This window comes from Stenella coeruleoalba (genome assembly GCF_951394435.1).
Source record: "Stenella coeruleoalba genome assembly, chromosome: 14".
NCBI lineage: Eukaryota > Metazoa > Chordata > Mammalia > Artiodactyla > Delphinidae > Stenella > Stenella coeruleoalba.
In genome coordinates, this window is record NC_137160.1 from 17,026,067 (window position 1) to 17,051,126 (window position 25,060).

The window sequence follows — 25,060 nt, forward strand, 5'->3', positions numbered from 1 at the left end:
TTATTTATTTTTGGGTGCATTGGGTCATCGTTGCTGCATGTGGGCTTTCTCTAGTTGCAGCGAGCAGGGGCTACTCTTCGTTGTGGTGTGCGGGCTTCTCATTGCGGTGGCTTCTCTTGTTGCGGAGCACGGGCTCTAGGTGCGTGGGCTCAGTAGTTGTGGCTCACGGGCTCTAGAGCACAGGCTCAGTAGTTGTGGCGCATGGGCTTAGTTGCTCCATGGTTTGTGGGATCTTCCCGGACCAGGGCTCGAACCCATGTCCCCTGCATTGGCAGGTGCATTCTTAACCACTGCCACCAGAGAAGTCCCCCTGGGTCCAACTTTAACATGGGAAATAAGCACGGAGACGCTTGGCAATAATGATAACGAAATGATCACTTACAAAATGTTTCTACAGAATGCACTTAATGCCACTGACCTGGATACTTAAAAATGGTTAAAATGGTAAATTTAGTTGTGTATATGTACTACAATAAAGAAACTTTCTCTATGATGCTTTCAGACTTTTCAATATTTTCTATGCCCCTGTAATGGAGAGATTAGATACTAACTCTGCCACTTACTAGCTGAGCCTCAGTCTCCTTATCTGAAAGATGGGTAGATAACATCTCCCTCATAGGGTTTTCCTGCTTGACAGATAGTAGGTGCTCAATAAATGGTCACCACTTTTATTATGTTTGTTCTGAAAAATTTCTGGTGAAAGTCTGCCTTTGAGAGTTTGGGAATTTTTTAAGGATTATATTAAAATATTAGCTAAAGCATAAAACCACAAGTAGGGCCAATTAAACACATGTAAAATCCCAAGAAATAGTCATTTACTAACCCGCAGAAAATTGGGAGAGAGGAAAAATGTTTTACTTGGCAACTAAAGGTTTTAACTGTGAATACGCCTGTGCTTAAGTATAACCATATTTTGTAATAGTCTAATATTTTACTTCCCAGTGAGGGGCAGATGCATTTTAGAAGTGATTTTTGGAGATGGAAAAGGCAACAGGGATAGAGTCCCCACACTGTTCCATTTGTTATTATAAAACACAGTTTTTCTAATTATGGAAATAATTGTTAACAATAACAGCGACTGACGTTTGAGTACTTTCTAGGCTAAATACCAAATCGAGCCCTTTCCATGCATCATGTCACTGAGAATCACGCACGGCAGTTGTTGAAATCTGGGGAAATGAATAAATGTCTGCGAAGAAGTGGAACTGTTCTTTACATGTGGGTTGTTAACTCGCCTTTCAACTAAATGTGTTTGGGTTTTTGCAGCGTCATTAAAAACTTGTCCCACCGTGATCTAAATTGTTCTGCGCTGTCCCATTGTGTGAAGATGCCACCATTTATTTACACAGTTGCTAATCACTGGATATCCACGTTGCTTCTGGGTTTTGTTTTAAATAATATTGGACAAATTCCTCACATAAGTATTTGAACATTTCCTAGATGTACACCTATGGTTATAAAAATTTAGATGTTCAAGATGCTAGATTGGGTATAAAGCATGCAGCCAGCGAAATGGTTCCACTCAAGGCAACTAACACTTGATGAAAATATCTAATGAACTGTAACATAAACGTAGAATATAAAAGATGTCTCCTTGGAAAGCAATTGCTCTTGCTTCAAAATTTCAGTAATTATTGTACAAGTTATCCAGCGTTGCAAAGGTTTGGTTTTCTCCTCTATAGAGTACAAATAACAATACCACCTTCACTAGGGTGGTATAGGGCATTTCAAGGAGCCATGTTTATAAAGCATTTCATGCGGAGCCCCGCACGCAGTTAACACTAAATAAATGTGAGCTGCCTTTATTAATGATAATGAGTACATGTCTGTATGAAGCTTATGTAAGTAATGCCAGGCTGTATGTCTGTCCTCACAAAGCCTGGGGTATTAGTGTAAGTATTTTCCTAATATAAATATAACTGAGGTTGTACTTGGCACTTATAAAGTGTCACTTTATAGAGTGGTGTATACACAAACAACAAATTTTAAATATAGGGAGTGGGTGGTGGCAGTTAGGCAGTAGGCTAGGATGTGCTTTCAAGAAGTCATTAGTAAAGTTTGAGGACCTAAGCTTGTATTTAAATGCATCACAGAGTAAAACCTCAGAATATTAGCGTTAGCAGAAACCAGATATCTTAGGACAGTGGTTTTCAAACTTTGCCAGCAATCCATAATTTCCAAAAGAAATTCATTTCCATTAAGACCCACAATGCAAATAAATGTATATATGTGTCTGTTTTGTAAAACTGTCCCCCAAACAGTACTAACTCTTTTTATGCGTGCTGTACTCTGATATTTTAAAATCTGTTTCACTTTATTTTAATGTTGGTTGTGAACCAATTAAATTAATTTTGCTGGGTAGAGACCCACGATTTGAAACACAACCTTAAAGCCTGTATACCCTTAAAAAAAGAAAGTTTGCAGCTACATTACAGTTGTAAATTCTCACCCAAGCATTTAATCAATAATGAATGGTTTTGTTATTTGCATGATAATTTGAACTTTGGGATCATTATTCAGGCATATTTCCATGTTAGTAAGTCAGGTTCTGTTAAAAGCATTGTAACTGGGGCTTCCCTGGTGGCGCAGTGGTTGAGAGTCCGCCTGCAGATGCAAGGGACACAGGTTCGTGCCCCGGTCCGGGAGGATCCCATATGCCGCGGAGCGGCTGGGCCCGTGAGCCATGGTCGCTGAGCCTGCGCGTCCGGAGCCTGTGCTCCGCAACGGGAGAGGCCACAACAGTGAGAGGCCCGCGTACCGCAAAAAAAAAAAAAAAAAAGCGTTGTAACCGAATGCAGGCAGAATTCAACCAAAAACTGGGTATGAGCCATGTTTCACTCTGGTTTCCCTTTCTTTTAAACCAGGTAGTTCCAATTTGCCAGCAGAATGAATACAGAAAGAGACTCAGAAACGACATTTGAGGAGGATTCTCAGCCTAATGACGAAGTGGTCCCTTACAGTGATGATGAAACAGAAGATGAACTTGAAGACCAGGGGCCTGCGGTGGAACCAGAGCAGAATCGAGTTAACAGAGAAGCAGAGGAAAACCGGGAGCCATTCAAAAAAGGTAACACGCCGGGACCTGGCAATGAGGTACTTGTCCGTCCTCACAAGGGCAGTGGCAACAGGTGCAAAGGACAGATGGTCCAGGAGGCATCTTCCTTCTCTTAGCTTCAGATGAAATTTGAAGCGCTTGGAAAAGTACACATTGTCCTCGGTGTGGTAGGGCTGGTGGACCGTAGCTGACAAGTTCTGCAGAGAAAATAGAAGGTCTTGCTTCGTGCCTATACATTTAGAAGGAAGCTGAGTGTGGAAGAATTTGCTTGTTACCACACCCAAGAACCTTGGAGTCACCAGACCTTTGGTTCAGTCATTTGTGAATATAAAAGGGTTTTGACTCTCCAGTTAAAAAAAAAAAAAATTATGGGTCTCCGCTCGCCACGAGTAGCCTGTGATGCAGCAGACTGTGCTCCCTGCCTAGAATCAGGGCAGCTTCAAGGCAGGGTCTAGACCACGGATTGGCAAACATTTTCTGTCAGGGGCCAGGTAGTAAATATTTCAGGCTTCGTGAGTCATACAGGCTCTGTCAAAACTACTCAGCGTTACTGATGTTTCTTGAAAATGGCCATAGACAGTCTGTCATTTAGGGTAACAGAACGTAGCTGACTTGCATGACTTTGCTTTTTCCCTTGTGGCTTTTCTGTTTCATTCCCTGCTGGTTCTCCCACCCCGGCAAACACGGGTGTTCTTTTTTTCCTTTGCTCCATGAGGAAGCTGATCCTTTTCTCTTTAGACCCCAGATCTGCTTCAGATTTCAGGTTGAAAATGTTTTCCTCCACGGTCTCTTGCATTCCAGCTAAATAACTTCAGTTTCCCATTCACAGAAATCTCCAGGAAATTGTTTTATTTCTGACTCTCCACATACACCTCTCCCCAGCCTCAATCAGAATAACCTCTGGTTTTATCTGGTTTCCCCAGAGCCTCTGTCATTGCTGATCTGCCCTTCCAGGCCTGCCAGAAGCCTGCTTTCCTTATGTCACTCCCTGCCCGTCTCTCCCTCCAGGATTCTGCTGCCTGTTAAGCTGGTTTTTTTTCCCCCAACAGGTTTCACCTGTAGAAAAAGTGACAAAGCGCGAAATCCTACTTATGTAATGATTCTTCCTGCTCTCTGGTCAGATGGTGCCTGTCTTCTGCTCTTCTGTGTGGGGACGTGCGTGTACCACAAGGGCCCCCTGCCACCGCAGGCTTCAAAACCTGGGAAGGCCACTGTCTCAAGTCTATTGTTTTCCCATCCTCAGCTTTCCATATCAAACATTTAGAATTATCGGATCTTACTGTGGATTTCTGGCTGTAATTCTCAGCTATTGAGTATAAGTGCTTTCTGCCTTGACGCAGAAGGCGCTACAGTCACGATAGTGGAGCTACCGTGCAATGGAATCACTGCCAATCTGAACAGGAATGTGGCGTCTGTCATAACACGTCCAGACTGGATATCGTTCAGGCTGAAGTAGCCTGACGGGTTACCACAGGGAGTTCTAGCTGATCGCCGAAATAGTAATAATGTGTTTCTTCCTCATTCCTTCTCCCACCGTGCTTCTGAGTTTCATATCTCTACCACGTGTGGGTATCTGATGAGCTGACACTGCAGTTCTCTAGGGGTGAGCTTTGCTGTTGGTGCTTGCGGCCATGTTATCAGATGTGTGGTCCGGGACAAGGCCAAGGGATGGGGTTGGGTGCCTTCGGAAATGTCAGAGGGGCACGTAGTGGGCGGGAACTCTCACCTCTGTTTTTTTCCACCTCTGCCTTCACATGCTGCTGCCCTGGGCACTTTCTGATCCTTCAGTTCACAGGTCATGTTTCTTGTAGATTTCTACCCCCAGAGCACTGGCATTGAGGGAGCTCAGACTTCTTCAGAGTCTTTTCCAGTGGTGGTTTATATTTCTAGGGGAATTTGGTGGTTTTCAAAAACCCTTGTCAAGTGACTTTGCCTGTGACTTTAAAAAACATTACTATCGGGTTTCCCTGGTGGTGCAGCGGTTGAGAGTCCGCCTGCCAATGCAGGGGACACGGGTTCGTGCCCCGGTCTGGGAAGATCCCACGTGCCGCGGAGCGGCTGGACCCGTGAGCCATGGCCGCTGAGCCTGCGCGTCCGGAGCCTGTGCTCCGCAACGGGAGAGGCCACGACAGTGAGAGGCCCACGTACCGGAAAAAAAAAAATTATTATCATTATTATTAACTTCTTTTTGGCCTTGCTGCGCGGTTTGCGGAATCTTAGTTCCCCGGCCAGGAATTGAACCCAGGCCCCAGCAGTGAAAGTGCCGAGTCCTAACCCCTGGATTGCCCGGGAATTCCAAAAACATATTATTGTTCTAACACCTCTGTGTGCCCTTTCCAAACAGAGAGGGCGTTTATTAAGTGCTAGCCCTCTTTACTTCCGTTCCCTCGTCTGCCCTGTGTCCCTTACGGCCGCTCTGCTTCCTCTCCCCCCCCCCCCTTCTTTCTCTGCATCTGTCTTCCCCTCTTTTAATTTTTCTCCCATATTCTAACTTGGGCATTTTCCCAGTGAAGGTCAGTGTCACTCTGACTTTCCTTTTTAACTATAATCTGTCTGTCTTGACATTTTACGTGAAGGACAGTTTTCTTCAAAGAATTCACTTCTTTAGAGCACTGGAGCGTGAGTCACTCTGTGAAGTACCATCCAGTTGAGTGACACTGGGGACCCAGGCCTATTACAGCAGAGCAATGTCTACAAATGTGTGAACCATGTTCATTTTTTTAGCCGTATCTTTTTTTTTTTGGCGGGGGGGCTGCATTGGGTCTTCGTTACAGTGCACGGGCTTCTCATTGCGGTGGCTTCTCTTGTTGCGGAGCATGGGCTCTAGGCGCCCGGGCTTCAGTAGTTGCGGCGCGCAGGCTTAGTTGTTCCACGGCATGTGGTATCTCCCCAGACCAGGGCTCGAACCCGCATCTTCTACATTGGCAAGCCGATTCTTAACCACTGCACCACCAGGGAAGTCCTTTAACCATATCTTAGTGCAAAAATTGGTTTTCTTTTTTTTTTTAAAGATGCTTTAGCCCCACTGAGCTTTAGTAAGCCAGTGTTTTGAGAGACCATTGCAAGTGCTTTTCAGTGGAAGGACGTTTCTTGTGTGCTGTGAGAATCGAGAGCGGGTGTAAGCCTGCTGTTAGAATGTGCCGTGAAGGAAGAAAGAAGCCCACAGATTTTACTAAAGTCCCTTTACCCTTGGTTTCCTTTGAGCAATTGGTGACAAAAACGAGTGGGGATGTTTCCATCTGATGGAATGAACATTCTCATTTCCTGAACACACAAGAACGGTATATCCCAGAATGTGTTCTGAGAAACAGTAGTTCTGCCAGACATCCCCAGACACAAAGGTTCTGTGGTCCCTGAGACCAGAAACTCAGAATTATTTATCCTTTAATTGGAGTTTAAGGTTGTCCATTAGCAGAAAATAATGCAAGAAAGTTTAGACTTTAAAGAAGCCAGTTTAATTTTATTTAGCCACAGGTTCCTAAAACTCCTTGACTCTAGAATCCTTGACTCTAGGTGCTTTTCTGGTTTGTTTGTGTAGCTTACCCCTCCACCATCCTGGTGTCCCCAGGTCAACTCCCTGGGTAATTCTGTGCCAGTCGGGAACCAGCTTAGAGACGAAGTCCTTGGGAATCAATAAGTGCTCTGCGTTAGTGCGCCCTGGCTCGCTCTTGTGAGCCTGCGGATGGAATGAGAAAGCTGTGTCCTACCTTGTTGGCAGCGTTGCTCTGTCAGTTAACTCTCCCCTCTTTCCGCGCTGGCTGGCTTACAAATACACTCACCGCTTGTCCTACAGCAAACTCTTACCTGAATCCTGCTTTCTGCCTCTGGCTGCTGTCCTGTCTCCTGTTCTCATGTCCAAGTTTCTGAAAACCCATTTCTCTACCATCACATCCACCCGTTCCCCCGGTCCTTCCCCTCTGTGGGCTGCCCCACCTCCCTGTGGGACACATTGTCTTAAAGATCACCAAGAACCCCAGTGCCAAGTCCAGTGAGCTTTTTGTCAACCATTCTCTTCCTACCTCTGTTTGCTCTGAAGCGCTTGACCTTTTTGAAAGTCTCTCCTTCAGTAAACGCTGGCCTCCCTGGCAGGTGATGACACCTTCTCGTCTCAGTACTCCTCCTGTTTCTCCTTCCTCTGGCTACTCTTCCTTCCACCCTTAAAATGTTCCCATTCCAGGTCATCCTTTGTTCTCTGTCTACAGGCCTGCCTTTGGCAAGCGAATCCCCTTTACTCCACTTCATGTACCGCATCTCTGTACGTGACCCCGAGAGGCAGTGTGCACGGTGGTGAAGAGGGAGGATGCTGGGCACGGGCTGTGTGGATTTCAGCCTTGGCGTCACCACTTTCTAGCTGTGTAACCTTGAGGAAAGGACTTCCTCTCTCTCTACCTCAGTGTCCCCATCTGTAAAATGGACATGATATGAGTACCTACTTCATTGGGTGGTTGTGAGGATTAAGTCAGAAAACAAATGTAAAGGAATGAGAACAGTTTCAGGCATGCAGTAAGTACTCTATAAATATTAGCTGTTGTCACCCCCACCCGTCATCTCCTCTCTCATCTTTGCATCGTCAGATCTTCTTGACCCTTCCACTTCCTTTTGGGATATTCAGATTCCCCTGGACCACCCCCCAGGCTGAAGCTGCTGAGTCACTCATTTTGTTGGATCCTTCCGTCCCCACATCTACGCAGAGTGAATGGGTGGATGGATGGAGAGGAGAGATGGATGGGCTGAAGAACAGTTAATTTCCCAGCAATGAGTTTGCCCACATATTTAAGGAGAGTTCTGGTGATTCAGTGTCATCCCTGCCTCTGCCGTCTTATAAACCTTTCCTGTTAGTACAGGCTTCTCCAGCCTTCTCTTTTTTTTTGCAAATCTGTGGGCAGTTATGCTGACCCCACCCTCAGGCTTTCCTAGGCTCCAGTGGGTTCTCAGATAAAACCTTAGACTGGGTCTCCGATAGTTCAGCACACCTGCGGGGGGGGGGGGAGGGGCAAGGCATAAGAGTCTTCATACAGAGGAGACAGAGAGCTGTAGTTATGGAAAAGTCCACCCACGCACACACAGAGCGACAGGAACAAAGCTAAAGTTTGCAAAAAATGTCTCGCTCATGCAGTGACTTGGTCTTTTAATGGATTGACCTGTGGTTCAGCTCCAAGAGCTGTGACAAAAGAGTCTGCCCTGGATGGGGGTCAGGGAAAGCTTCCTTGTGGAAAGGCATGCCCGTGCTGTCAAGTGACAGATGAAGAAGAGTTAACTAGGGGCGGGGAGAGGAAGGAGCCTCCCGAGTAGGGGACCACATCCAGAGGCTCCGTGGCAGGAGGGAGGGTGGCGTGCCTGTGGCACGTGGAGGAGCTGGACTGCAGCCTGGGGGAACGAAGATGTTCTGAGCAGAGGACTAGTAATCTCACTCCCATCCATTTCAGCACCCATCACATTGTAACTTAGAAACGACTGGTTTCTATTTTATGCTGATTGTACATTACCCATCTTCCAGCTAAAGCTGTAAGTGCTCCAAGGACCCAAGGTCCAATCTGTCTTATTCTGAGCTGGTGTCAGGGCAGCAGGCGTGGGGGGCATTTGTCATAGAGGTTTGGTGGGTGTTGGTGACTGACAGCATCGGAGGCTTCAACAGAGATATGAGTAGGGAACCAGGTGAGCGCTTCAGAGGCCTTCCCTGGTCAAGGAAGGCTTCCTGGAGGTGAGGACACCTGCGCTGAGTCCTGAATAAGTGTGAGAGGCAAATTGGTCCCCGTGGTCTCAGGGGCAGGGCCTACCAGTCTGACGCAGCATGAAGGAAAGCTCCAAGGGGCTGAGAGTTCAGGGAACTTCGAGTGATTCTTGGAGCTCAGTGATGGAGTGGGGCAGTGGCCGTGCTGAAGAGTTTGGCCCCTTTCCTGAGGGCCTCAGGGAGCCATGCCAGCAGTTCAGGCTGAAAGGTACACAGCTGAGAGTGCAGCAGCGGTCTCCTCCCATCACAGCTGCTCCGTAGCTATGTTTCCTCCTCTCAGTCCGATCTCCATGGTGGCAAAAGACGGCACTGCACTGGGATCTGATTCCATCTCCTTTCCTTGGCGGCTCAGGCCCTTGTGATTGGGCCCCATCTTCCTCTCCCGGCCGAGCTGGCTGGCTGGCTGGCTGGCTGGCTGCCTGCAACTTGCAGGCTTATTCACACGTCCCATTCACCCTGTTCTACGCTCAGTCCCTGGTTCAAGCAAGTCTTTGCCTCCTCCACGACTTTCCATCCACTCTTCCCCACGACCAGAGCAGCCCCCTTCTCTGTGGCCATCTCCTTCTCATCCTTCAGGGCTTGATATAAGCATCACTTCCTTAAAGAAGCCTTCTCTGGCCCCCAGCCTGGAGCAGACCCCTGTTGTCTGGTCTCAGAGCCCCTTGCACTTTCCTTCATACCCTGCGGGCATTAATGATTATGTCCTTGGATGACTGTGTGAAGTAGGGATGAAGCTTCCCCAGTAGACGGTTGGCTTCATGAGAATTGAGGCCATATCTGTTCCATCAGAGCACGTAATAGACACTCAATAAATATACACTGGGTACATACATTTGTTTAGAAATCCTACATTGGCAGCAGTGGGGAGAAGGGAGTAGATAATAATCTAAGTGAGGATCAAAACCAAGATGGCCAGGATGCAGAGAAGGGGACAGATCATGACGTATGTTAGGGATTTGACATTCACAAATCCCATTAGATGGGAGGGTCAAGGGCAAAGGATGCCTGAGGAATAATTTCTGGCTTAGCTGCCCACCACCCCGCCCTACACGCAGTGGATATTCCAGTTATCTGTTGCTACATAAAACATAATCTCAACTTACTGGCATAAAATGACCATTTCACAATATTCACAGATTCTGTGAGTCAGGAATTCAGATAGGACACAGCAGAGACGACTTGTTTCTGCTCTAAGATATCTGGGCCCTCAGCTATGGAGATGAACAGCTGAGGTGACTGGGGCCTGGAATCATCTGGAAGCTTCTTTACTCCTATGTCTGGCATCTGAGCTGGTAACTCAAAGGCTCAACTGGGTCTTTCAGTGGGAGCACCTCCACGTGGCTGGGCTTCTCCCAGCATAATGCTGGGCTACCGTGGGAGCATTCTAGAGGGACCATCTGGAGAACCAGTGTCCCAAGACATCAGAGTAGAAGCTGGTCACAGAATTCATGCAGCATCCCTTGTGCTACCTGCTCTTGGTTACAGAAGAGTCACTGAGGCCAGCCTTGATTCAAGAAAGGAAATTAGACACCTCTTCTTGATGGAGGGGTAACAAGGTCACGTTGCAGGATTGGAGATACTGTTGCAGCTGCCTTTAGAAGGTGCCTTCTGCCTCAGTGAATAACAGAGCTGTTTGTGGGGATAAGTAGTGGTGGGGGGAGCCCCTTGTAGGTCAAGGAGAGGGTGGTTGTTTTGAACTTGACCAGTTTTGGATATTTGTAGGAATTCCACTTGTGTTGCTGGGTAGCTGGCAGCGTAGAAATATAGGATGAAGTAAGAAATGACCAAGAATGGTGCAGCGTCGTCCCTGGGAACCGTTAGAATTTTAAATTCCTAAGCATGTGGTAATAGCGCTGAACTTTAGTTCCCAGACTGGGTATTCTTAGGGAGAGGTGAGTTCAGTTTAGGAGAGGAGTCCCTCCATAAGCACACAGGCACCCCCCGCCCCCGACCCTGGGCTCCTGGAGTACACATTTGCCCAGTTTGCATACCGTCTGTGCTTGTGAAGTTAGCAAAGACATGCGACTAATGTCCAGGAGAACTGAATAATTCTGATTCTGCAGCTTTGGAATTGGAGATGATTCAGACAGAGGCTTTAGTGTCATTTATCTTTTTGTTTTTTGTTGAAAGCCAAATAATACTGTGAGGAAGATTGTGCAGGCGATGCTAAACCACTTGCAGGACCACGTCTAGGCACCTCTGAAGCACATGCCTGCAAGCAGCTGGCAGGCTAGGCGTGCACCTCTCTCTCTCCTTGAGAGCCCACCCGCAAAGACCTGTCTTCTTGACGGGGTTGGGTGGCTCTCTGTGCTTGAAAATATAAAACTGCATTTGTTTAAAAAATCTTCTCCAACTCAGAATTTCATTGATCAAAATCCTGTTCAGGGGCGAAATGATCATTGGTCGACAGTATTTAAGGTGGAATGTTTAATCGTTAAGGCTTAAAGATATCACCACAAGAGCATCAGAACACAGAGAGGAAGTTCTCTCTTAGCGCATACATTCGGACCAGATGTGGCATCAACAAAACAAGGGCAGCTAGATCGCTGGTGAAAGTGATATCTTCAGATAAAAGTACAGAATTAAGGGTGTTGATCTTTAGGGCATCCATGAATTTTTATCTGGAATCAAAAAACAGATTAAGCTAGTCCATTAAAATACGGAAATCCTAGGGAATCCAGGAAACATGCTGAGGAGCTCTGTTTTCCACTTAATTTGACGCATTTGGAATTTTTGACCCACACCCCATGTGGAGATTCTACCTTGGCTGCTTATTTTCTTTCTCTAATCAGCCATAAACTTCCTTCCACTACAGCAGCCTTAAGAACGTGGCAGGAACTGGTGGCTTGTAAACTAAAGGCTGTGTGGGGTGTTCCTGGCTGAGTGATTTGTAATGACGGAGCGGGTGTTGAGACTGCGTTGTCTCACTTCATAGAACTTGCTTTGAGCAATGTCATTTATGACTGAACCTCACGTGAGAAGCTCTTTTGCTCATGGACACCCAACTCAGCTATTGCTTTCCTGGTGCCACTTTGGAACCTGAGTCTCTAAAGTAGGTGTTTAATGATAGAAGTCACCTTAGGAGGACACTAACTAGGGTTTTTTAAAACATATATATAAATTTATTTATTATTTTTGGCTGCGTTGGGTCTTCGTTGCTACGCATGGGCTTTCTCTAGTTGTGGCGAGTGGGGGCTCCTCTTTGTTGTGGTGCGCGGGCTTCTCATTGCGGTGGCTTCTCTTGTTGCGGAGCACGGGCTCTAGGCACGCGGGCTTCAGTAGTTGTGGCACGTGGGCTCAGTAGTTGTGGCTCGCGGGCTCTAGAGCACAGGCTCAGTAACTGTGGCACACGGGCTTAGTTGCTCCGCGTCATGTGGGATCTTCCCGGACCAGGGATTGAACCCGCGTCCCCTGCATTGGCAGGCGGATTCTTAACCACTGTGCCACCAGGGAAGTCCCTAACTCTAGGGGGTTTTAATCCTGCTGATGCATTAGAATCACATGGGGAGCTTTTAAAACTCCATAGGTGCCTGGACCCAGCCCCTGGAGGCGCTGATACAGTAGGTCTGGAGTGAGGCAAGGGGAGAATTCCACCAGGTTCAACCTCACATTACAGAATAGTCCATCTAATCCACTAGTGCACCTGCTCTTCAAGCAAGGTCTACCAGTTGGCCTCACGAGGGTTCTGATTAAATGTAGAACCTTGGGCTTTTCCCAGATCAGCCAATCAGAATCTATTAACAAAGACCCCAGGTGATTAGTAGGCACATTCAAGTTTGGAAAGCACCATGAGAATAAAGATTTCAATGAGGAGAGGGGCATTTATTTTAAAATCTAAAGTCCTACCTTGCTCATACCCTGCAGTGTATTGCTTCAGTGACAAGGTGTGCTGTAAGGAGGGTTTGTCACCCTCAGATGGATGTGATGGAGGCAGGAGAAAGGCTGGGAAATGCTGCTCTTGAACAGTGGGTAGCAGCCTTGCCTGCAGATTAGGGTCATCTGAGACCTTTGCTGGGTTCACCCCAGTCTAATGCAAAAATCCCTGGGGGTGGAGCCCTGAGCATCTGGATAAAAGCCCGGATTCCAGTAGAATCAAGAGCAGCTCATCCCATTTCAAGGTGCATAGGAATTCATTGGGGATCTTGTGAAAATGCCCTTCTGGTGCCAGGTCTGGAGCATGGCCTGAAATTGTGCATTTCTAACTGGATGTCAGGTGATACACCTGGTCCACACCTTGAGTAGCAAGTGTGAACAAGAGTGAAGTTGTGTGTTTTTTCTTTTCTTTCCACAAGCAAACAGCAGCATTTGGCCTTTTGCTTTGCCTTCAGTCTATCAGTTTTTGAGTTTCTTTTTTTCTTTTACTTGGTGGTGGGAATGGGGAGCAACAGAGCTGAATGCTACAAACACCACACAGTCAAGCAGATAAACTCGATAAAATCTGGACTCTAGCCTCTTACCTGCCCATACTTCGTGCCTTTCCCATTTTCTCAAAAGCTTTTCAAACTGTCACCGCTCTCCGGAGGGTGCTTCGTAAGTCAAGAAACTCAAAGCTGTTCAAACCCTCGCTTATCCTTCTCTGCCCCTCACCTTGAAGCCATCCCGCCTGCTCTATGCTCCCCTACCGTCAGCCATCCCCTCTCTTCCTGTTTCCTAACGCCCTCTCTCCTGGCCCCTTCAGTCTCCCCCTCCTAAAAAACACCTCCTGATGAGCCCAACTCCCCTTTAGTCTCTCATCCAGAAGAAATGTATTTCAGTCAGGTCACCAGTGTGGTTTTGTGATCACCAAATCATTGGGCATCTATGCCCTTTCTTACCGGGCAGCTCGCCACTTGCCCCTCCTGTTCTGCCTCCATACTCCCTTCCTGTGTAATCCATTCACTCTCATGATTTCAACTAACGTCTGAGTGTTGAGGACCTTCAAATCTGTGTCTTTGACCTGAACCTCAGCCTGGAGTTCCAGCTTGGTTTCTACAGCTCCTGGATGGACGTTTCCACCCTTGTGTCCTATGGGGGTCTTCAGTTCACCAGATCTGAAAATGCATTGTCCCCCCAACTAGATGGATACCTCTTGAGTTCTCTAGCTCATCTGTGGCACCTCTCTTCATCCAGTCACCCAAAGTAGGATCCTGGGGTCACTTTTTTCTTATTTTTATTTTATTTTTTTAATTTATATATATTTTTATTGAAGTATATAGTTGATTTACAATGTTTCAGCCGTAAGCAAAATGATTCCGATATATATGTATACATATTATTTTTCAGATTCTTTTCCATTATAAGTTATTATAATACAAGTTATTGAATATGGTTCCCTGTGCTATACAGTTGGTCCTTGTTGGTTATCTATTTTATATATAGTAGTGTGTATCTGCTAACCCCAAATTCCCAATTTATCCCTCCCTCACATTTCCCCTTTGATAACCACAGGTTTGTCTCTATGTCTATGAGTCTACTTCTGTCTAGTAAATAAGTTCATTTGTATCATTTTTTTAGATTCCACATTGAAGTGATATCATATGCTGTTTGTCTTTCTCCTGATTTCATTTTTATTCCCCATTCTTTCTTGCCACCATTCAGTCAGCTGTCCTATAGCTCTTGAATCTGTCTTCTCCCCATTTCTGTCCCCTTAGCCCTGGGTCAGGCTCTCATCAACTCTCCCTTCCATGACTGAAGTTGTCTTCTGCCTTTAGACTTCTTCCCTTCAAATGTATCCTGTGCACTGCTCCTACTGTGACCCGGGCAAACCACGGTCTGGCCGTGCCACTCCCATCCTGAAGCCCCCGGTGGATGTCCCCTGCCCTCTGCTTGCCGTACCAGGCCTCCTCAATCCACTGGCTCTCAGCTCATCTCCTGTCCTTCCTGTGGTCCCCTGACACCCAGCTCTTCACATATGAACCCAGGCCCGGCTGTTTTCTGCCTTTGTGCTTTGGCCACTGCGGTTGTATTTATTCCTGGAATGCCCTTCGCCCCTCTCCTCTCGCTGTACAGGCATGATTTGGGGGTAGCTTTTAAGAGTCCACTCAAGAGGTACCTCTTCCAAAAAGGTACCTCTTGACGCCACCATAGCCTGGCCGGATTCACTGCTGCTGCTTAGAATTCCTGTCCTGCCAAGGGCTTAGCTCTTTCCTTACATTTTCTTCCACATTAGACATTGTCTTCACTCCTGTATGTGTTTAGGTATCTCTCCCGCCTACCATGGAGGGACAGTGGGCTCCTCAAGGTAGGGATTGTGTCTGATGGAGAGATGGTTTCCATTGAAATGAGCTCTAGTTCTACCTTATTTTGCTTTTTGTTTTTTTTTTAATTGAAGTATAGTTGATTTACAGTGTTGTGTTAATTTCTGCTGTACAGCAGTGACTCAGTTACACATACATACGTGTGTGTGTGTGTGTGTATATGTATATATATACTTTTTTGTATTCTTTTCCATTATGGTTTATCTCAGGATACTGTGCTATACAGTAGGACCCTGTTGTTTATCCCTTCTATATGTAATAGTTTGTATCTGCTAACCCCTAGTTCTACCTTATTTTAAATTAGTGGTTCTCAAACTTGAGTGTGTGTGCGAATCACCGGGGGAGCCTTGTGAGAACACTTTGTCGGGCCCATGCCTGGAAGTTCTGATATGACAGTTCTGCGGTAGTGCCTGAGAACTGGCATTTTTAACAAGTTCTCTGGTGATGCTGCTGCCACTGGTCTGGAACCCTCACTCTGTGAACCACTGCTACAAGCCATGTCATGGTTACAGCTGACCTGTGTTCTCTCCATCTGTATGTTCTAGAGACTGTGAGTGTACATAGAGGTAGAGCCTGATCTAGGAAGACCAGAATCCCAAGACACCAGGGGGAGGAACTTTACTTTCCCAGGCAGGGTTGATCTCATGATTTGTTAAATCTCACCTTCTGTTCTACCCCTTGTGGCCTGTTGATGGTTCTGGACCCAGTTTAGAATGGAAGGACCCAGCGCATATATAGCTCAGTGACCGATATGCATTCGTGACCTGAGAGAGGTAGAGCCCCTCCTGGCAGCAGGGCTGGGTGTGGACAGGACACACTTTTCTCAATACCATCTGCTTCCACCTCCAACTTGACTCCCTCCAGGTCATGTCCAACCAGAGCCCCCAGGAGAACTTGGCCTGGCTCGCTGTTGGGTCATTGTTCCTCTCATTCACCTGTTCTCAGTTCTGGCCGTTGTCAGCATCCTGGGCTAGTTCCCTTCTGTCACTACTTTTTTTTTTTTTTTTGCGGTACGTGGGCCTCTCACTGTTGTGGCCTCTCCCGTTGCGGAGCACAGGCTCCGGACGCACGGGCTCAGCGGCCGTGGCTCACGGGCCCAGCCGCTCCACGGCATGGGGGATCTTCCCAGACCAGGGCACGAACCTGTGTCCCCTGCATCGGCAGGCGAACTCCCAACCACTGCGCCACCAGGGAAGCCCTGTCACTACTTTTATTCTTGCCTCTTTTTTGATCTACTTTTCCTGTATTTTGAAATACTGAAAAGTGCATAGAAAACAAATACATAGTTTAACAGATCATTATTAAGTGAGCACATGTGTAAGTACCACCCAGGTCCAGCACAGGAAATTGCTGGGGCCCCTGAAGCCCCACCCGAGTCTGTCCTGCCCACCCCTTCCTGCTCCCTCCTCAGAGGTAACCTCCATCCTCATTTTTATAGTAATAACTCCCTTGATTTCCTTTATGGTTTTCCCACCTACATATATATCCCTAAACACTGCAGTTTAGTTTTACATGTTTTCAAACTTTGTGTATAAATGGAATCAGACACTTGGAATGATTTGGAATGGAATACAGTATGTATTTGTGTGTGTGTGTGTGGGGGGCTTTATTCTGAGATATTTTTAATATTTACTCATTGTTGAATGTAGATGTGGTTTTTACCTGTGACTCATAGGTTTCCATCTTTTCCTGTCTTCTCTTGATTTATTCCCACCCACCATCCCACTGCCTTTAGAATAATATTTTTTAAAAATATTAAACATTATGGCATAATGACTATAAGAAAGTCAAGCAACTTACGTATTTGATTTATATGTAAACCTATAAAGGGAGGGAATTGAACTGCAAACCTGTTTTTTTCCAAAGGTAACACATGCACGTAGAGCTGATGATAAAAGGGTACAGGATGAAAATGAAGTCTCCCTCCCTGCCTCTTCTGTGTCCCAGCCCTGCAGTTTCCTTTCCCAGAAAGAAGCTGCTGTTACCAATTCCTCGTATGTCCTTCCGGAGATAAACACACACTCCTTGCGCAAAGAACACTTACAAACATGAGCCCTTATATACCCACAGATACACATACACGTGATCACATGTGTGCAGGTGTGTGTGCATGCATGCGTTCCTAGTGTGCCTTCATCCTGCATGTCACATCACTTAAAGCATGGTAGATACTCCCTGCTTTTATCACTTAGTGTAATTTGAAGATACCAGTACACATCAAGGTACCTCATTCTTTTTTGCAGACCACGTAGGCTGTCACTGTGTAGGTGTTTAGCCAGCTGCTCTTGGTGGTATTTAGGTTGTTTCTAATCTTTCTGATAAACAGGGATGCATTGAATAGCCCTGAGATATGTTGTTTCTTTATCCAAGAGTATATATACACTCACTCAGCGCGTGTGTCTGTGTTAAAGTTTGATAGATACGGCCAAATTGCTCTCCGCAGAGACCACCTAAGAGGGCCTGTTTATTTTGCCATTATAGGATAAAAATGGGCACGTAACTGAAGAATTGTACTTCTTTTTTGATGAACTTGAGTATCTTTTCATGTATTTAAGAGCCCTTGAATTTCCCTGTGTATGAATGGTCTATTTGTCCTTTACCCATTTCTCTCTTGGGTTGTTTGTCTTTTTCTTTTCTGACACTAAACTTTTGATTGTTTAACTCTGCTAGTTTGCTGCCGCTTGTACCAACCAATGCAACTTTTTGGTTGCAGAGTTGTCTATAAATCAAGAGTTCAGAATCAGCTGTGAGAGGATGAGAGGCCAGGCGAAGCTGACTTTCTTTGCTGGATGGTGATGATCAAAGGACTTGGTGACCCGGGGAGCACCCAACATCATGTAGCCATATTTGCATACATTAAATACACGTTTACCAGATGATTTTTGAGCCACAGCTGGCTGATGGTAAATGCAACATGCATTGATGATTTTATCAGGCACAACCTTTGTTAGCTGATTTCTCTCTATCTTTTAACCAAAGGGTTATATGGTGAAGGTGAATTTTTTGCTGGTTAGTGTATTACTTCTTCTCTTTTCTTGGTCAATATTTCCATTCTAGAAAATGGGTCAAGGTTCCTACTTTTTCTGTGAATTAGCCTTGTGGTCCAAGTGTCCGGTAAGGTTCTCTGTTTTAATTGGGTACCTAGTAAATGTTTGCTCAAAACCACAGATCTCCAAGTGTCATTTTGCTGCCTTTCCTAAAGGCATGTGCTTTAGCACGGCATTTCTCACTCCATATTAATAGGTGTTCTGTGATTGTTAAAAATGTGCCTGTGGTCACATTAATTTTGAAAAGATTAAATTAAATAAAATTAAATGTTTCTTTACTGCAGGACTTCTCAGAGCCTTTAATACACCAGTGGGTCTATTGCATATCCAAGGGAGGGATGTAGGCTGCTGTGTTTTGCTGTGTAGGCTGCTGTGTATTTGACCACAGAACACGTTTCACTTACTTTATGGTCTCTGATTGAAATATTCCTCAAGCAATTAGTGTCAAACTCAGGAAATGATCAGGAAAAGGAACCAATTTCTTTGCCTGCTGATTTGTCTGAATTAGGCCAAACGAGGAACCTTGTTAGAAATAGGGTTATTGATTACTTGACTGCAATCAGGTTTCTGAAATTAACTACAAATGCTTCTGTGGTTAAGCTCAGTATATTGTAGACGAAGACACTAGTTACTTTCTCCAAGCTCCCCAACGTGTTATTCAAACTGTAAAATTAAGAGACCAAGGTCATTTCTAGCAGACCCTTCACTGCCCCTACTTGAGGTCAGATACTACCCTCTATCTGAGGCATCCAATTCAAACTGGGCTGGGGAATGAGGGGGTTGTGCTGAGACAGAGGAACCACTGGCTGGAGGACTTAATTATGAAGCAAATTTAAAGGGCCGCAAGGGGGACGAAGAATCCAGCTTATTAACAGGGCAGCTTATTCTTTCCTCTTGAGTATTTCTGAGATTGATTTTTATCCCTTCTCATTGGTCTTTTCTCCCTTCTCGAGGAATCTTGTCTGTTTTTCTTCTCAACCTTCCTGAATTTTTGAACGGCAGTTCTCAGAGGTATTCTAGAACACTCGTGACCAGGGATGTGTTACAAGTCATCTGGGAGCCAAATTAAACCTTTAAAAATTTGCAAGTTGGGCTTCCCTGGTGGCGCAGTGGTTGAGAGTCCGCCTGCCGATGCAGGGGACATGGGTTCGTGCCCCGGTCTGGGAAGATCCCACATGCTGTGGAGCAACTGGACCCCTGAGCCATGGCCGCTGAGCCTGCGCGTCTAGAGCCTGTGCTCCGCAACGGGAGAGGCCAAAACAGTGAGAGGCCTGCATATGCAAAAAAAAAAAAAAAAAAAAAAATTTGCAAGTTACCATAAAATAGAATGGATTCAAGATTACCCTGTAAGATATCTTTTTTTAACCTACTTTCATTTCGATCTCCTTTTTCAGTCGAAAAGAAATGTTCTGATTGCACACATTCTAACAGCCCTCAGGAGCTGTCGTGTAGTTCCATTTAAATTTTCCCTTTTGATAATATCGCATGTAAGCTAAAAAGATGCTTAGAACATTTCCATTTGTCATGACATAACAGTTATGATTACCCAATGAATGGCAGTCCAAATGATGCAAGAGAAATTTTCAATAATGGTATAGTGGTTTTTAAAAAGTCGTAAGGTTAATTATTTGCTTTCTTCAGTAGTCCGCAATTGTTCCTTTTGCAGTATTATACGTACTTTCTTGGAAGTAAAAGTCTGGAAAGTGAATCATTAAAAAATGAAATATGGGGCTTCCCTGGTGGCGCAGTGGTTGAGAGTCTGCCTGCCGATGCAGGGGACGCAGGTTCGTGCCCCGGTCCGGGAGGATCCCACGTGCCGCGGAACGACTGGGCCCGTGAGCCATGGCCACTGAGCCTGTGCGTCCGGAGCCTGTGCTCTGCAGCGGGAGAGGCCACAACAGTGAGAGGCCCGTGTACCGCAAAAAAACAAACAAACAAAAAAAGAAATATGTTTTTTTCTAAAGCATATTTAAGTTTTTATAATTGTAGTCATAAGATTGATAATCTTATAATCCTTTACTTGTAAACGTTCTTTAATATAATCCCATCTCCAAAAAGAGTATCTCACGAGTTGTTGATCCCCCTTCTGTGTCAGTTTGCAGAAGAAGGAGCTCATCAAGACCTGGTTCATGGAGGCCCTGGTGGCCTAGTGGTTAGGATTTGGCGCTTTCACTGCGGAGGCCTGGGTTCGACCCCTGGTCCGGCAACCATCCCACGTGCCACACAGTGTGGCCAAAATACAAAAAAAAATTTTTTTAATTAAAAAAAGGGTAATGTGGGGAAAAAAAAAACCCACCTGGTTCACCCACTCTCGTGTGTGTCACACAAGGGAAGTTCATCTCACGTGCATGTTCAAACACACAGTCAGTGGGGGACCTGATGCCAAAAAGGTGCTTCCTGAACTTTTCTTCCTAAGTTATAATATCCTTGTCTTGAGCTTTCATAGCGGTGGCAACTCATGCCTTCCTGTTAGGAGAAGAAGCACAGCCTGATATTGGGTAACAGTGGAAAGGTTGCCCCTATACTGATAAGTGACCGCCCCCACCCCCAAGTCTGCTCACTAACAAGGCAGTTCTCATGGTGGTTTGTAGCATAAATCACAAAAGAAAGTCCAGTCAGTAGAGCAAGGTGGATGGAGAGGTTGGCTTGGGGGTCAGACTGCCAGACTTTGAATTCTGATTCTCCCCCTGAATCCTGTCTCTGCCTCCGTTTCCTCAGCTGTAAAACTGACATATTAACTAACTACTTGGCATGATGCCTGGCACCTACTAAGCACTGAACAAATGTTCCCTTTAGAGCCATATATCATGCGACAGTAGAAGTCAAGAGCGGATGGGCAAAGACAGAACAGGTGGGTGGAAATTTCTTCCCTACAACTGTAGCCTGACTGCCAGGCTACTCATCTCTAGGTTGAAGGTCCCTTTGGCTGAAATTTCCATTAGGAGCTGGACTCCACCATTGAGATGGAAAGGAATCAGGCTAGAGATAAACTATATCTCACTGTTTGTGAACTTTACCTTTCCTGTCCATTCAGAAGGTCGGCAAGCATGTCCTCGGAGGGTCCTCCCAGCCTGTCAGAGGTTTTATGGGAACCTATCGCCTGAGAGTTGTTCCCTTTAGCAACAGAGAAGCCGAGGGCTTTCTAAAGTTCCCTGCTATTTAGAACTGGCGTTTGAGTGGTAGATGTGACATTAAGTGCATGGAATGAACTTAGAAAGACAGCAGCAGATGCTGGCCATCAGGATAAAGCCATGCACAGCCCCGATCTGTGATCACGACTCAAAAGTGTTGAATTCGTCGGCGATACCCTTTTTCTTTGATTTATTCATTCGCTAAGTATGTAATGGGTTATACATCTTACAGACCAAGTAAATGAGTTTGAAGTAATCATTTAGCTGTCACTTTGTAGAGCTCTGGGATTTTTGTTCGGGCCATGTTTAAATGAGGATTTCTCTTTTAGAATTGAATGTTCTATGGACAGTGGGTCAAGTTACAACATGGTCATTGGTTTGCTCAGGCTGCCCTAACAAAGTACCATGAACTGGGCGGCTTGAACAGCAGATATTTTTTGTCTCACAGTTCTGGAGGCTAGAAGTCTGTGATCAAAGTGTTGTGGTGTTGATTCCTTTTGAGGGCTGTGAGGGAAGGATCTGTTCCAGGCCTCTTTCTCCTTGGCTTGTAAGTGGCTGTCTTCTCCCTGTGACTTCACACTGTCTTCCTTCTATGGGTATCTCTGTCCCAATTTTCTTTTGTCCTAAAGTCCTATTGGATTAGGGTCCACTCTAATGACCCCACTTTAACTTAATTGTATCTGCAGTGACTATTTCCAAATAAGGTCGTATTCTGAGGTACAGGATGGGGGTTAGGGCTTCAATGCGTGAATCTAGGAAGGACATAATTCAACCCATAGCAACCTACGAATTTTCAACTTGATGGACTTTTTTCTCTTTCTTTTTTAAAGATTGTACATGGCAAGTCAAAGCAAATGATCGAAGCTTCCACGAACAACCTCATTTTATGAACACAAAGTTCTTTTGTATTAAGGAGAGCAAATATGCGGTAAGTTGATTTTAACTTCCTAAATTCATTTTAGTAAAAGCCAGTTTTTCCCAGTAGCCATCATGCTTACTGGCTTCGTGTGGTACCTGCCTTCCAGGTAACCCCTGGCCTGGGGCTACTGATAATCATCATTAGTTCTCTAGAATGTCATTTTTGAAATTGAAGTCTAGTTGATTTACAATGTTGTGTTAATTTCTGCTGAACAGCGAAGTGATTCAGTTATATATATATATACACACACACACACACACACACATTCTTTTAAAAGTTCTTTTCCATTGTGGTTTATCACAGGATATTGACTATAGTTCCCTGTGCTGTACAGTAGGACCTTGTTGTTTATCCATCCTATATATAATAGTTTGAATCTGCTAACCCCAAACTCTCACTCCATTCCCCTTGGCAACCACAAGTCTGTTCTCTAGGTCTGTGAGTCTGTTTCTGTTTCATAGACAGGTTCATTTGTATCATATTTTAGATTCCTAGAATGTCATTTTTATTCATCCCACTAAGATTAACTACCTTAAGGGTGTGTGGGGGTGGCTTAAAACAAAACAAAATTGTGTAGATTGAAATTTCCCCTCTGTGTGTACAAAGCTCTTTTAAAAATATTTTATAAAAGAATCTACAGTAATATCACAGAAGCCTTGTTTTTGACAGTAATAAGAATTTGAAAGGAATCTTAGTAACTTATTTCCCCCTCCTCTGCCTGTGATGGATTTAGAGACTTTGAAGATATTTTCACCTCAAAAATGCTTATTGTCATTGAAATATAAAGAACCCCCACTACGTCTGGGCTGAAATGTTTGTCTGTTAGATCCCTAGGACTGCTCTAATGAAGTGCTACCACTCGGGTGGTTTAAGTCAACAGAAATTTATTCTCTTACGATTCAAGGGGCCAGGAGTCTAACATCAAGGTGTCAGCAAGGTTGGTTCCTTCTGGAGCATCTGAGGGAGAATCTGTTCCAAACGTCTCCTGTGGCTTCTGGCTGACACTCCGTGGTGTTCCTTGGCCTGTAGACGCAGCACTCCAATCTCTCTGCCTCTGTCTCCACATGGCCTCCCTGTGTGTTTCTGTGTCTTTGCCCAATTTTTCTCTACTAAGGCCAGCAGTCATTGGATTAGGGCCACCTTAATCCAGCATGACTTCACTGTAACCTGATTACATCTGCAAATACTATATTTCCAAATAAGATGACCATCGCAGGTATCGGGGTGAGGACTTGAGCATATCTTTTGGGGCACACAGCTCAGCCACACCCGTCTCTTTTTCTCACACAGCCTCCATCCCTCTTACTCACACAGCCTCCATCCCTCTTAAGTAAAAGAACGTTCCTTTTCCCCCCATGTTGATGTCTCCTATTTTCTTCCCATCTTTGCCCCATTTTCAAGGAGGCTTCTAAGGGGTCAGGGGACCCAACAGCAGGATCCATTTGGTCACAGCCAGATTTGCCACAGAGACCTTTGAGGTGAAATGTCTGCATCTTGTTACTGTCTCTGACATAAGCCTCCAAGGGGTCATTTTGAGACCCAGTTAGAAGTAAAAGCTTAAAGGAAATCTCAGTATCTTTCTGACGACTTATGTCCTTGGTCCCTGTAGGCCACAGGGCTTAGTGATTTTTGCAGGTGTATATACATTGTGACGCTGTGATAAGTGTGTGGCATTGTTTAGAATGACTTTCTCATTTTTTCCAACAGACTAATGCAATTAAAACATACAAGTATAATGCGTTTACCTTTCTACCAATGAATTTGTTTGAGCAGTTTAAGAGAGCAGCCAATTTCTATTTCCTGGTCCTTCTTATCTTACAGGTAATGCCCTTTGATATCTTAAATCTGTTTTGAATTATGGTGACTTAATAACATTCAGGTTGTTATTGTTTAAGTTGCATATAAAATGTGAATAATCTTGAAAGTTTTCTATACGGACATCTGCGTTCTGCACGTAAGGGAAAGTGCCTTATAGACAACGAGCTCAACAGTGTTAAATGAACAGGGAATGGGAGCAAATGGAAATGTTATTTTAATTCTGTATTTTAAAAAATTCAATTTCCTACTGATGTCAGTGGTAAAACTGGTTTCCCTGAAGTGAGTAAAGTTAAAATCTTCACTTTGTAAAATAATCGTACCTTAAATTAAATCCATTTTTTCATGGTTGGCCTTTATTTTTTTATTTAGATGCCAAAATATTGATTTTTATTAGTATTTTGCTCATAATTCTCAAATTATTTTTGTGAACTAGTTTTACACTACTGGAAAGGCCTAATTTTTTCCTGAGGTTTTTTGTTGTTGTTGTTTTTTATCTTAATCGTGGCAAGGAATTCACGTATCTGGATAGCAAAGTGCTACCTTCCCTTTACTTCCTTCTAGACGGAAAAGGGGAGTTCCGCCTATTGACAATAATGTGGGAAATGAGCTTTCTCTCTTCTAACCATCCCCTAATTATCTTTTCTGAAGGTACGGTGATCCAGATTAGGGAACTAGTAATAGCCCTAGACAGCCCTTTCCTCGCACTGTTACTTCACTTAATTCTTGTGCTCGTTAAGTACTATCATAACCTTCAATTTGCAGAGAAGAACTGAAGGCTGGTGAGGTAGAGGAACTTGCTTCAGGTCCTATCACCCTACGTGGCGAGGCTGGGTAGGACTTGGATCCAGGAGTTTGACTCCAAAGCTTGTCATTTTAACCACTACATGATATGGCCTGACGATCAATAGGATGGTTGCAAGAGGTCTTTACTTGCTTCCCAATCTTTTATTCCAACTTGATGGCCATCTTGATGGATGCGAGGCTTCCTGCAAGGCCACCCTCTTTCTTGGCTAGACCGATAGCAAGGACCATGAAGGAAGCACTTTCTTCTAATGGTCCCATAGATGCCCCACCCAATCCAGAGCCAGCCACTATCTACTGCCGTTTTTGCCTCCATCATGGG

General features: G+C 45.1%; 1 protein-coding gene across 2 annotated transcripts in view; it reads left to right on the top strand.

The window, feature by feature from the left end:
* The window catches only part of ATP8B1 (ATPase phospholipid transporting 8B1), a gene marked incomplete at its 3' end in the record, with an annotated part of 110,867 nt that overhangs the window by 47,299 nt on the left and 38,508 nt on the right, over positions 1-25,060 (top strand). The window contains exons 2-4 of one of the 2 annotated variants that reach the window (XM_079942746.1): positions 2,865-3,067; positions 22,031-22,128; positions 23,827-23,940. In XM_079942746.1, coding sequence (XP_079798872.1) covers positions 2,887-3,067; positions 22,031-22,128; positions 23,827-23,940 — 393 coding nt within the window. In that variant the 5' untranslated portion in view covers positions 2,865-2,886. Of the gene's footprint in view, positions 1-2,766; positions 3,068-22,030; positions 22,129-23,826; positions 23,941-25,060 lie in introns of those variants that run through there. The other variant, XM_079942747.1, reaches the window with a different exon arrangement.